The sequence below is a fragment of the Myotis yumanensis genome, unplaced genomic scaffold, assembly GCF_028538775.1.
Source record: "Myotis yumanensis isolate MYYU_CA2020_CCGP unplaced genomic scaffold, mMyoYum1.0.hap1 SCAF_2, whole genome shotgun sequence".
In the NCBI taxonomy this organism is placed as follows: domain Eukaryota; kingdom Metazoa; phylum Chordata; class Mammalia; order Chiroptera; family Vespertilionidae; genus Myotis; species Myotis yumanensis.
Genome location: NW_027223753.1, coordinates 176,072,524 through 176,085,910, shown reverse-complemented (window position 1 = coordinate 176,085,910; position 13,387 = coordinate 176,072,524). Strand labels below are relative to the sequence as shown.

At 34.9% G+C, this 13,387-nt stretch overlaps 1 protein-coding gene across 4 annotated transcripts in view; it reads left to right on the top strand.

Moving 5' to 3' along the window:
• ATP11B (ATPase phospholipid transporting 11B (putative)) overlaps nucleotides 1-13,387 on the top strand; it is a 117,865-nt gene that overhangs the window by 83,500 nt on the left and 20,978 nt on the right. For all 4 annotated transcript variants that reach the window (XM_070406735.1, XM_070406736.1, XM_070406738.1 and 1 more), the window contains exons 22-27: nucleotides 2,757-2,902; nucleotides 5,443-5,502; nucleotides 7,043-7,170; nucleotides 8,875-9,013; nucleotides 11,768-11,833; nucleotides 12,349-12,452. In XM_070406735.1, coding sequence (XP_070262836.1) covers nucleotides 2,757-2,902; nucleotides 5,443-5,502; nucleotides 7,043-7,170; nucleotides 8,875-9,013; nucleotides 11,768-11,833; nucleotides 12,349-12,452 — 643 coding nt within the window. The remainder of the gene's footprint in view (nucleotides 1-2,756; nucleotides 2,903-5,442; nucleotides 5,503-7,042; nucleotides 7,171-8,874; nucleotides 9,014-11,767; nucleotides 11,834-12,348; nucleotides 12,453-13,387) is intronic.

Genomic DNA, 13,387 nt, shown 5'->3' with positions numbered 1-13,387 from the left:
TTTCTTTGGTAGACTAAAGTATAGTATCAAATACATGAATGAAAACTGAATGCAACATGGTAATATAGTGTTTCCCTACCAGAAACCTATTATAATTAGCCCAATACTTCAAATATTTTATTTCCAAATTTTCGAAGACATGAATACCACATTAATGAATTTTTCTTTTCCAATTCTCCTTCATAAATTAGCTTTATTTTTACATGTAATTTTATACTTTTAAAGTAGTTTCATATATTATTTTATCCCTTTTAAACTCTAAATTTGTGATTTACATAGTTACCTTCCTGGTTTTAAATTCTCGTTTTAGAATGTTATTTTTTTGTCAATCTAAAGATTCTGCAGCTCATTTTAAAGACAACTTTAGAGATAGAAAATGATACCAAACTGTAATCCTATATAATAAAAGGCTAATATGCAAATAGACTGAACAGCAGATCGACAAGTCACTATGATGCGCACTGACCACCAGGGGGCAGAAGCTCAATGTAGGAGCTGCCCCCCGGTGGTCAGTGTGCTCCCACAGGGGGAGCGCCGCTCAGCCAGAAGCTGGGCTCACGGCTGACAAGCGGTGGTGGCGGCAGCCCTCCTCCACAGCAGCACTAAGGATGTCCGACTACAAGAAGGCACAGGCCAGGCTAAGGGGACCCACCACCACCACCACCACCACCACCACCACCACCACCGCCGAGTGCATGAATTTCATGCACTGGGCCTCTAGTAAAATATAAAATTCCAATAGCCTTCTGACTTAATAACCTTTATCCTAATTTTTTTTCTTTTTTTGCCTAGCATTTTTATTGGATTCAGAATACTAATTATTTTATTTATATTTAAATTATCAGTCATTTACTACTTAAACCATATTCTGACCTGTTTTTCTCACTAATTTTATTATACAAATACAGAAGTAAAGAGGACAGTATGGGTTTTTCATTAAAGGATAAATTTTTAGTTTTAGAAAAGAGTGTAACTGGTCCTGTTTTGGAATCATTTCTGTAATATCCTGTGAGTAGTTATTGGGTCTAATGTTTCTATTTTATCTCAAATAAGCTCCTACTTCTTTAGGATAATTAAATTTTCATTTTGAAAACTTAATTTTCTTTCCAGTTTGTTAATTGTTCCCATAATTCTCCCTAACAATTTGATATCTTCCTATATCATATATGAAAGCATAAAAAGCTACAGTATTTATAACAGTTTGAGTCTAGTATGCTAGCAGACAGACTAGTGAATAGGATAGATTTAAACAGATGTTTAAGTAGATTCAGATAGATGTTTAAAACTATTTAAACATAAGTAGGGAAACAACTTACTTGATAAAAAATACTGATAAAACTTGTTAAAGACCATAAAAAGTAATAGAGGAAAAATTTAAAGAATAATCCTGTATTTTGAGGTGTAAAAAGGTATATTAAGTACAAAACCAAACAAAGCAAGAAAAAGATCAATATGTGTGGCAAAAGTAAATACTGTCCCCCCAAAATTTTAAAGACAGAGTAGTAAAGAATATTTTCAAAATAGATGACAAAGTTTTAATATTCCTAATATGTAAATTCTTAACAAATTAATAAGAAAAATACTATAGTAGAAATAGGTGGAAGGATGTGAACCATCAGTTGTCACAAAAGGAGAAATCTAAAATGAATACTAAATGTATGAAAAAAGGGTTCAGTCTCTCACTAACAATTAAAGAATGCAAGTTTATATTGCCTATCAGAGTGACAAAAATTACAAAGATTGATAAAATCTGGAATTGGTAAAGGTATAGATTAGTAAATTATCTTATTTGATGTTTATGGGAGTCAAATTATAAACGTTTGCCTGTTGACCTGTCAGTCATGCATCTAGAATTTCTTTGAAGAAAATATGTGAATATGTTGACAAAGACATATGTTATAAACAGTGTCCATAATAGTATATTAAGAGACAAAGTAGATTACAAAACAATCCCATTTTTATACACTTATTTGTATGTATAATAAATGTACAGACATATAGAATATGTGGAAGGAAAAATCCTAAAAGTATATATACCAAAAAATAGGTTTTTTTCTAGATGCTGTGAATATAGTTGTCTTTATAACTTTCAAACATTTCGATCCTTTTATGACAAAAATTAAAATTTTTAATTTTGAAAAATAATTTTTCAAAGCTGCTTCTAGATTTAAAAAGTAAACTTGGCAATAACTGTTTTGAAAACTAAAAGATTATCATAACCTAAAAAATGTACTCATTTATCAGATAAAATTATGTACTGATTTCAGATGATAGTGTACTTTAAAAAATCATTTTGTTTGAGTTATGCATGAAAAATTTAAAGAAGTCAAACTTGCTCATTTTTGGTAGGTTCAAATTATTCAACTTGGATTTTTTTATGTTCAGTGAAGTTAAAGCTATTTTATAGCATCCTCCCCATTAGAAATCTATTAACGAGTATTCTGAACTTATTAGTATAATTTATGTTCTTATTAGATCCGGGACTTTCAATATTATTTTTATATTAATTATATTTTATATTACATTCTAAACCTTTGAAAATTGATGTTACATGCCTAGTATATATTGTAGTTTTATATTAATTTATATATTTGATTTAGAACAAATTTTTGGAAATCTGCTCTCTACTATATATTAGGATATAGTGATCCTAAATCCAACTTCAACTGCTATAATTAACATATTCACAGATATATCGGGAAAATTGTACTTATCAGTTATCAATGAATTTGCCTTTTTGTCCCCTTTATTGGCAGGAATCATGGGTAAAGAAGGAAGACAAGCTGCAAGAAACAGTGACTATGCAATAGCAAGATTTAAATTTCTCTCCAAGTTGCTCTTTGTTCACGGTCACTTTTATTACATTAGAATAGCTACCCTTGTACAGTATTTTTTTTATAAGGTGAGTTTCATGGACATATTTTATTTATTTATTTATTTGTTTGTTTGTTTATTTATTTTAAATATGTTTTTATTGATTTTAGAGAGAGAGGAAGGGAGAGAGGGAGAGAGATAGAAACATCAATGATGAGAGAGAAACATCATCAATTGGCTGCCTCCTGCACGCCCCCTACTAGGGATTGATCCTACAACCCAGGCATGTGCCCTGACTGAAAATCAAACCAGTGGCCTCTTGGTTCCTGAGTCGATGCTCAACTGCTGAGCTACACTGGCCGGACTCATAGAAATATTTTAGAATCAGTTATTGACAGTAAGTTGAGGCTTCAATTTAAGGAATACCATCACCATACAAATTATTCTTAAAAATTGTTCCCATAACAGTTGTTCTTAAAAATCATTTCCATAAAATAAGTTTATGAAATATACTTTGATTATTAGTCATGAATCTGATGTGTACTGAGAGAAAGAAAATCAAGGGTTGCCTGGTGCCAAGGGTGCAGGTTTTAGAATTGACTGGAAAGGGATATGGAAAATTTTGCATGAGAGAAAAGTTAATCTAGTTTGATTGTGGTGGTGGTTACACAGGTGTATAAATTTGTCAAAACACATTAAAAAATTTACACTTAAAATTGCTACATTTTATTTTATACAGATTTAAACTCAATTAATTTGATTTCTTTGATGTATTTTTGTTTTGAACCAGTGGTAAGTTTTAATTTAACTTCAATATGATGGTTTCAAGCAGGTGTTCTAAATCTATTTGTGTCATGAATGACCATTAGGTAATCAAGTGAGATGTGTAAATTACTCAGTATAGGGCTTGTAAATGCACAAAATAAAATACATAGGATTACAAGGAAACTAATTTTGTTGAAGTACTGTTCTGTCTCTTGACTCTTTTGAGGAAGGTAGGATTTGGTGGAACTCATGTTAAGAGCCCCTGAGTACCAACACATTTAATACACCAGAATATCCTATGTTGCCTATATACCTGTAATTAAGTAATAGCTGCAAGCCAATGAAAGAACACAGGTAGATTGCATATCTAGTCCTATATAATAAAGAGCTAATATGCAAATGGTCATCACGCCCTCATGCTGTAACACTGTAATGGCTCAGACACTCAACACTGGGTCTGAGGAATGGAGATCAGCCAGACACAAATGAGCTCACGAGAGAGGAATGGGGACCAACCTGGTACAAATGAGCTTATGAGAGAGGAATGGGGACCAGCCAGGCACAAATGAGCTTGCGAGAGAGAAATGGGGACCAACCAGGCTATAGCCCGGGAGAGGGACAAGCCACCCACCCCGCGGTCCCGGGTGCCAGCGCCTACAGCTGCGGTCTGGGTGAAACTGCCTGCTCACAGTACCCTGTGGCTGTGGCCGGCCCAGGCGAAGGAGGCCTCGGTCCTGGGTGCCTGCGGCCAAGCCAGGGTCCCAGGTGCCTGCAACCGACCAGAGGAGGGAATCCTAGGTCCCGGTTGTGGGGCGAGACAGAGGCAATTAGGGGTGATCAGGCCAGCAAGGGAGCAGTTAGAGGCGATCCAGCAGGCAGAGGTGGTTAGGGTTGATCAGGCAGGCAGAGGTGGTAAGGGCGATCAGGCAGGCAAGTAGAGGGGTTAGGGGGCAATCAGGCAGGCAGGTGAGTGGTTAGGAGCCAGCAGTCCCCAATTGAGAGAGGCAGTTGGACATCCCCCGAGGGGTCCTGGATTGGAGAGGGTGCAGGCGGGGCTGAGGGAACTCCCCACCCTTGTGCATGAATTTCATGCACCGGGCCTCTAGTGTATATATAAAAGCCTAAGCGACCATTCGACCGTCTGACTGGTAGCTATGATGCGCACTGACTACCAGGGGGCAGACGCTCAACACAGAAGCTGCTGAGCTGCGGTGACTTGGCAGCTGCGTTTCTCTGGTAATGCACCTGGAACCAGAGAAGAGGGAGCCTGATTCCAGCGTGCGTCACCCGTGAACCATCCTCTCGCAATGCGGGACCCCTCAGGGGATGTTGGAGAGCTGGTTTTGGCCTGATCCCCGCAAGCCAGGCCAAGGGACCCCACCGGTGCACGAATCCTAGTTGTTAATAAATGGTGGTGGCAGTTTTTCTTCCTAGTTTATAGTTTTTCTGTGACATAAGTATATTGAAATCAAAAGATGTTTGACAGTTCCATTTATTCTGTTTTAAATATTTTAAAGCTACTATACCCCAAAGTTGAAGTAAAACTTACTTGTTGTACTGTATGTGAAAAGTATCGAATAATAATTGAAGGTATAAATTCAGAATTATGGTATTGCTTGGCAGTGATACAAGTTCAGAGCATTTTATTCTGACATTTGCAGTGCTGTGTGGAATACTTTCAGACTTTTTTTTTTAATAAAGTGGGAATTCTGTTTTCCCGTTTTATATGGACAAGTTCTTATAGGCAGATCTTCTGTTCTCCGTATCAATGGAGACTGTGTTTCTAGACTCATTAGTCATTTAAAAAAAATTTTCTTTTTGACCTAAATATTTTAATTATTTCCATTTAATCTTGTTTTTCAGAATGTGTGCTTTATCACACCCCAATTTTTATATCAGTTCTACTGTTTGTTTTCTCAACAAGTAAGTAAATAGAAGCTTTTGTTTTTATACTTTCAGAATAAATTATGTGTATTCAGTGTTTGATAAATCCTTGGTGGGAATTTTTCGTAGTCCTATTATAATTAGATAAAACTTTTCTAATTAGTATATTTAATCAGTATAGCATTCATAACATTTATTCTGATATTTAGTTTGAAATGTGTTAATACCAAAATACATTTTAATTCTGGATACTTTTTAAAAATGGGTATTAACACTTAACAGTTTGAGATAATTTTGTAACATTTTTCAACTTATGTGTATGTAATATTTCTGTAAAATCTATATCAAGCCGGGACAGAAAATTGTTGGGGGTATTACCTCTTTTTTTTTTAACTCATAAATTTTTTTAGATTTAGAAGGAACCTTACTTGCCTAGTGGTAGAGTTTAGGGATGACATACAGGTTTAATCTCAGAAGCTTATTAAATAATCAGCAGGACTACCAGGAGCACTATATTGAAAGGGGTTCTCAAGCCATAGGCTCAGAAGGAAACCCCTTTTCTTGAATAGCAGTAGCTATACACATGTTACATATTTCCCATTCCTGATCTACTCTATCTTACTTTATGAAACAGGAAATTAAAATACACAGAGACTCGGTAACTTGCCCAAGCTCTCATAGCTAAGTTAATAATTACTATACCATACTTGGACCTACTGCTTCTGACTAATTGAGTGCCCTCCTCACATACCGCACTATACACCTCTAATTGATCAAGACATTTGTTTAAGTTTATTGAAATAACAAGAGCTTAATTATTTTAGGTTTTTCATGATTTTTTTCTATCCTTACTTACTGTTTTCTCCTCTGTTTATAATCCGTAACTTCAAATTCTAAATATCTCCTTAGGCATTGATTGCCAATAATGTTTGCTTACTTGAATGAAGTAAAGAATGCTATAAGAGCATATGACAAGGAGAACTAACCTATTTTGATTAAGTTTCAGGGAGTTTACAGTATAATTAAAGATAAAATATTAATAACAATAAAAACAATATGTGAAGCATAGACAAAGTGCTAAGCAAATTAGTACTACCTGGAGCGCATAGGACTGTTTAGAAGAGAAAGCTATCATAAATGTGTAAAGTTTCATGGATCATGCCTTAAAGGAAGTGTAGGACTTAGATGCAAAGACAAAACCATGAAAGCAAAACTAAATGTGTAACATATCAAAAGAATAGTAAGAAACCTAGAAGCATGTAGGAGAATTGTGTAAAATTATATCACAGTGACCAAATTGTGGAGAATCTTGAAATGTAGATACAAATCACTGTATTTCCAGAATTATTTGGCATAATAAAATATTCCAATTTCTACAAGAAATATAAATCTATGAACATTATATGTGAATGCTTAAGTCAGAAACAAATTGGGATTATTAAAATGGATTTTAGTATAAATTGGAAAAAACTACATAATTTTTGTTTATTTTCATATGCTTCTTTGTTTTTATATGCATAAGTATAATAAATAATACATACTTTAGAATCTCAAAATTCCAATCAATTTCTCTTTCTAGACATTGTATGACAGCGTGTACCTGACTTTATACAATATTTGTTTTACTTCCCTACCTATTCTGATATATAGTCTACTGGAACAGCATATAAACCCTCATGTATTACAGAACAAGCCCACCCTCTATCGGTAAGTATTTTCCAGTATTAAGTGTCCATAACATTTCTGATTGTAAGTTACCAGTTTTTAAAAGTACTTTAAAAATAAGCAAATATTTGGTGATTAATACTTTACTAAGGAAAGTACTTTAGTTGTTGTATGGTTTATAATCGTTGAACACAATAATTTTACCAATGTTTTTAGGAATGAACACTTTTATCTTAGTAGTGCATCAGGCAGCAGTTGTATAATTTGCATTTACTGTTGTAAGCCAGTAATATTTTATTTCATGTGCACAAATGTAGTTATTCAGTAATTGGTTGTCTCTAGAGCAGGGGTGGGCAAACTTTTTGACTCGAGGGCCACAATGGGTTCTTAAACTGAACCAGAGAGCCGGAACTAAAGCATGGATGGAGTGTTTGTGTGAACTAATATAAATTCAAAGTAAACATCATTACATAAAAGGGTACGGCTTTTTTTTTTTTTAGTTTTATTCATTTCAAACGGGCCGGATACGGCCCGCAGGCCGTAGTTTGCCCATGGCTGCTCTAGAGTTTCTAAAATACTGATTTTTTTTTTTTAATATATTTTATTGATTTTCTACAGAGAGGAAGGGAGAGAGATAGAGAGTTAGAAACATCGATGAGAGAGAAACATCGATCAGCTGCCTCCCGCACATCTCCCACTGGGGATATGCCCGCAACCCAGGTACATGCCCCTGACCGGCATCGAACCTGGGACCCTTCAGTCCGCAAGCTGACGCTCTATCCACTGAGCCAAACTGGTTTCGGCTAAAATACTGATTTTTATATTCAGGCATTGCCAAATTTATGAGTAGTAATCAATTAAAAATGTAGGGTTAGGGACATTAATTCTTGTCCCATATCCTCTGCCCAAGTCCTGGTTCCACAGAACCAAGTAATCACAGAGATGTGGAACTTTCCTCAGAACCAGTTTGATTTCCACATTAATCTGACCTCCACTCTTATAGAGGCATTCAGTTATCCGGAAATGGCAAAAACTTAACCTTGATTTCCCATGATATCTAGGACTGGGCTTGACCCAAGATTGGCAAAGATTGGTTTTCTCTGATAGCTATTGATGGACATGAAATCTATTGGGAGCCTCAGTGCTGACCCTAACTCAAATGACTCCACTAAAAAGAACAATCATGGCAGAGTGACTGAATGTTTACAACAGAATATAATACAGATAAATCAACTTTTTACAATTAAACTAAAATATTAGCCTATATCATATTTCTTTATCAAATGAGAACATGAATTTGAAAGTATTATCTATATGTATAAAAGCCTAAGTGACCGTTTGACTGTCCGACCAATAGCTATGATGTGCACTGACCACCCAGGGGCAGACGCTCAACACAGGAGCTGCTGAGCTGCGGTGACTTGGCAGCTGTGGTTCTCGGGTGATGCACCCAGAACCAGAGAGGAGGGAGCCCGATTCCAGGGTGTGTCACCTGAGAACCACCCCCTCGCAACCCGGGACCCTCAAGGAATGTCGGAGAGCCGGTTTCGGCCATTTCCCCCAGGCCAGCCCGAGGGACCCCACTGGTGCACAACCCCAGTCCTCTAGTGTGACCTATAAGTTGTTACGCAGTTACATATTATTACAAGTAGTGGTTTGATTGTAATGACTATTGATTAGATAAATAATAAATGTGAGTCCTAATATGTTCCTTTTTCTCCTCTTTTTTTAAAAAAAAATGTACAGAGACATTAGTAAAAACCGTCAACTAAGCATGACAAATTTTCTTTACTGGACCATCCTGGGTTTCAGTCATGCCTTCATTTTCTTTTTTGGATCCTATTTTCTAATGGGGAAAGATATATCTCTGCTTGGAAATGGCCAGGTAAAATTTATAGTTTTTAAAAGTTGTTAATGGTTTGATTTAATTTGGTTTTTGATAACGGGGGAAGGTCAATGGGGGAAAAAAGGAGACATATGTATTACTATTTGTAATACCTTAAACAATAAAATAAAATAAAAATGAAATTCAATTTAAATTATGAAATTGCAGATATTAAATTAAAATGCAATTATAAAAAGGTTTTAACGTTTTTTACTTGATAAAATTTTATGCAAATCAAAAATAAAACAAAAAGGCAATACAATGTAATCTTTTAATATGAAGCTCAAGGTACCAGGCAGTTTTGCTCTTCAGAAATACAAGGGGATATATTCATGCCCCTGCATGCTGCTGTTCACTCCAGAATTGTTTTTAGTAACAGGTGCTGTTTACTCAGTGCTTGCTTTGTGCTACGCTCTTTACATGCCCCATATCCATTAATCCTCACACAAATCTGTCGGAGAGATAACTGTGACCCACCCTTTTTAGATGAGAAATGAGGATTTAGTGTTTGGGTTTTTTTTTGCTTTTAATTGCATGAATTATTTTTTTGGTATGCTTAGGAAGCCCTACAGAGTTTTCTGCCCTTCCTGCCGTTCACACAGCAGTCCACATGATCTTTTAGAAATGAGAATATGATCATCTGTCTAATCTGCTCAAAATCATGTAGTGTTTTATTATAAGCCACACTGATTTTCTTGTCACTTGAACAGACCAATTTGTTCCTGTTTATCTTCTGGGATGCTTTTCTCTCACATGGTTTGCTGAAACATCACTGGCTCAAGAAAGCCTTTCTAGCCCACTCCCGTAAAATGCTGTCTCTTTCACCTTTCATCACTTACTGGCCCCTTACTGTATGTTTACATTTCTGCATAGCACTAATCTGTCCCTCAAGGTATATATTTTTAGTTTGTTTATCTGTCTCCTCCACTACGTGTAAACTCCATGAGGTCAGCAATTTTGTCTTATCATTGCTTTACTCCCAAGGCCTAGAATGGTACTTGGCATATAATAGATACTCAAGTTCTATTTGCTGAGTATACAAATGAATAATGAATGAGCCTTTTTAACTTGGCTTTATTAAATAATTAGGTAACAAATTCAGTTAGAAGAAGTTATCCAAAAAATAAGCAAATAGTGATAGAAAGTGTTTTGAGCATCTGTGTCTTCTGAGCAGGGGTAGAGCTAAGGTTAGTAGAGTTTAAACTTTACACATTTTGGCAGGCCTTCTTTAAGGGGAAAAGAACATACAAGTACAAGCTTAAGTATACCTGAAAATAACTGACTGATACAAATAGGTCCCACTTAACCCAAGGCAGTATAATAAGCCCAACTAACTTCTCTTCAGCCAGATCCCCAAAATGCCTTCTGCCAGTCACTTCATTACCAACTCAAGAGGAAGTCAGAATGGAAAGATGCAGTAGTCTTAGCTGATTAATTGCAGTTGAAATACATTACTTTTACTAATTTCATAAAAAACAAACAAAAAAACAACAGCAATATGTGAATGTGTTTTTATAGCTCCCCCGGGCCTTGAATGCAAGAAGAAGCCCTAAATAAGCTCTGCTTCTAAGAAAGATTCCATGTAACTGGCCCCTGTAAAACCAGATACTGTCCTGAGGGATAGACATGTGCAGTTATTACCACATCCAGGCACAGGTTCTCTGGCTGCATTTAATGTCTGTCCACATAGCCCTGGAAGAGGAGACTGGCACTCCTCCAAGAGCTGAGCAGAGTGAGACCCACTGTTTTTCAGTATTTCCAGGTAATTTCTAGAGATGATAAAAACAGAAAAAGGAGGGATTCATTATGCCTTTTCATTCTTTTAACCGATAAACTCCCCTATTACCCTTAAATAAAAGAATATTAATTGATATTTTATTGTTGATAACTATTACTTATAGATTGCTGTTTATCAGGCATCCTATCCTTTTTGCAGACCCTAATTATAAAAACCTATAAGATTTTCCCCATTTTACAAATGAAAAAAGTGAGATACAGAGATGTTAATTTGTCAAGTAAATGCTAATTGTTAGAAATCTGTGATAACAAAACAGCCTTTTAAATAATTGTTAAACCAATAGTAAAGACTATGACTACTTTATGAACTAAGTTAACATAAACTTCTAGTTATGCTCTTATTTATGGAACTTAAATCCTGACATTCTTTGGGGATTCTGCATTTGCAATAAATTAGGTAAGTTTTTACTATAAAAAAAGCCCAGGGGAATACTTTCTGACTTAGATTATCACCATTTTTACAAGGAATCCTTGAGGAGTAATTCTATTAGCCATTATCTTTCAGGTATTGGTTTTGTGTGTAATGTTTTTTTTCCTGCTCTGCCTATGCCATGTCCAGAAATACAGTGGCAAGTTATCTGGTGTAACTTCTGGTTGGAATGGTTATAAAAAATAATTGTGATCAAACAGGGTTTTGTTATCACTTTTACTGTGTGACAGGAATGAAGCAGTCACTATATCGTTCTAAATAAAAACAGTCTGTGCTACATAATTCCAAACCCATCTTGGGTTTTCAGTCTGATAATGTTATGCAATGGATAATAATAATAAACATAGTAATGTTTATGGTGTTTCTTCTCATACTCCTTTAACTTTACTAATCTAGTCATAGATTTCAAATGTAACTGGCTTAAATAATTCAAATGCTTTTAGTAAAGAATGAAGTTACTTTCTGCTTTACTACCAACTTAGCATCATGTTGACACAGTGCAATAATGGTTTATTCTTTCTGTTTAGATGTTTGGTAACTGGACATTTGGCACCTTGGTCTTCACAGTAATGCTTATTACAGTCACAGTAAAGGTATGGCACAGAAATTAGACAGATGAACACACTTTGTGTATGTATAATTCATAGTTAAATTTCTTTAGCCATAGATGCATATTTTTCCTTTTTCCTTCTTTAGTCATGAATAATTTTACTGATTGCTATTTAATAATTCATTTTTGTCAAAAATCTTTTTTTAAGTTCATTATTTTGAAAACCCTCTGCTGATTATTATGGTCAATAAAGGTTAACCCCACAGTACTCATCTCTGAAATTTTGCTTCTCTGTATATAATGCATGGCAACACAAGTTGTTTCAGGCAATGGAGTTGAAAATATTCATGAAATTTCAATGCTTTTTTCTCACAGAAGAAAAAATATTATAAACTTTAATTGTTCAGTTTCATACTAGGATCCTTGCATTAATATTTATCTTCTAAGAAACTTTGTCATAGGAACCTTATTCACTTATAATTAATATATTTCATTCATGATTTTTATCTTGGAGGTTAAAGACTTGTATTAAGGATTTAAACATTTTTTTCCTTTTAGATGGCTTTGGAAACTCATTTTTGGACCTGGATCAACCATTTTGTCACTTGGGGATCCATTATATTCTATTTTGTATTTTCTTTGTTTTATGGAGGGATTCTCTGGTGAGTGATTATATTGTATTTTAATTACATTGATTCAACTCTAATAAATACAGGGTGGGAAAAAGTAGGTTTACAGTTATTAGTATGGAAAATAATCTTATATAATAAAGAGCTAATATGCTAATTAAACCGAACAGCAGAACGACCGTCCAGACGACCTTCCGGATGAAGCCGGGGCTGCGAGGGCCGGCTGAGGCTGTGAGGGGCTGTGAGGGCCGAGCCCCTTGCACGAATTTTGTGCATCGGGCCTCTAGAAGAATAAACTTTAGTGTACTCACAACTGTAAACCTTTTTTTGACCCACCCCTGTGTTGTGATAGATTTTATTTTGAACAAATAATCTTGAGGTCCTACAAATTTACATCTTTCAGTTGATCTTACTGATATAGAGTAAAAAAGAAACTAACAATTACTGAATATTATGTTCTAGGTGTTTTACCTAAGATATTACATTGATTCATCACTATAATCTTATACTCTCCATATTTTCTATATGGAAACTGAGCCCCAAGATTCCAAAGGTTAAAAAAAGAACAAAGCTAGTATTTAAACCCCAATTGTTTTATTCCACAATTAATGTCCTTAACACTAACCATATTTTCTCTAAATTATTTACTAATGTACATACTATAAAGTCACATTGAGCCATTAAGTTTTCATGAATGACAACTTTTCTGTTAAAACTAAATAGTATGCTTCATCTTCATTGGTAAATTACCAATCATATTTTCAGCTACTATGATAGATTAAAAATTAATGCCTCTTCTAAGAGTCTTTTATAAGTGATGAACAACTAAAGTCTCATTTGGAGAATTTATAATACATTTGCCTGCTGTGCCTTTGATTCCTGTATTGGGCAAAAAATTATAGAAGATAAGCAAAAAATCTTAGATTAGCTAAATAATTATCTTCCACTTAGGACCATAGAAGGATACT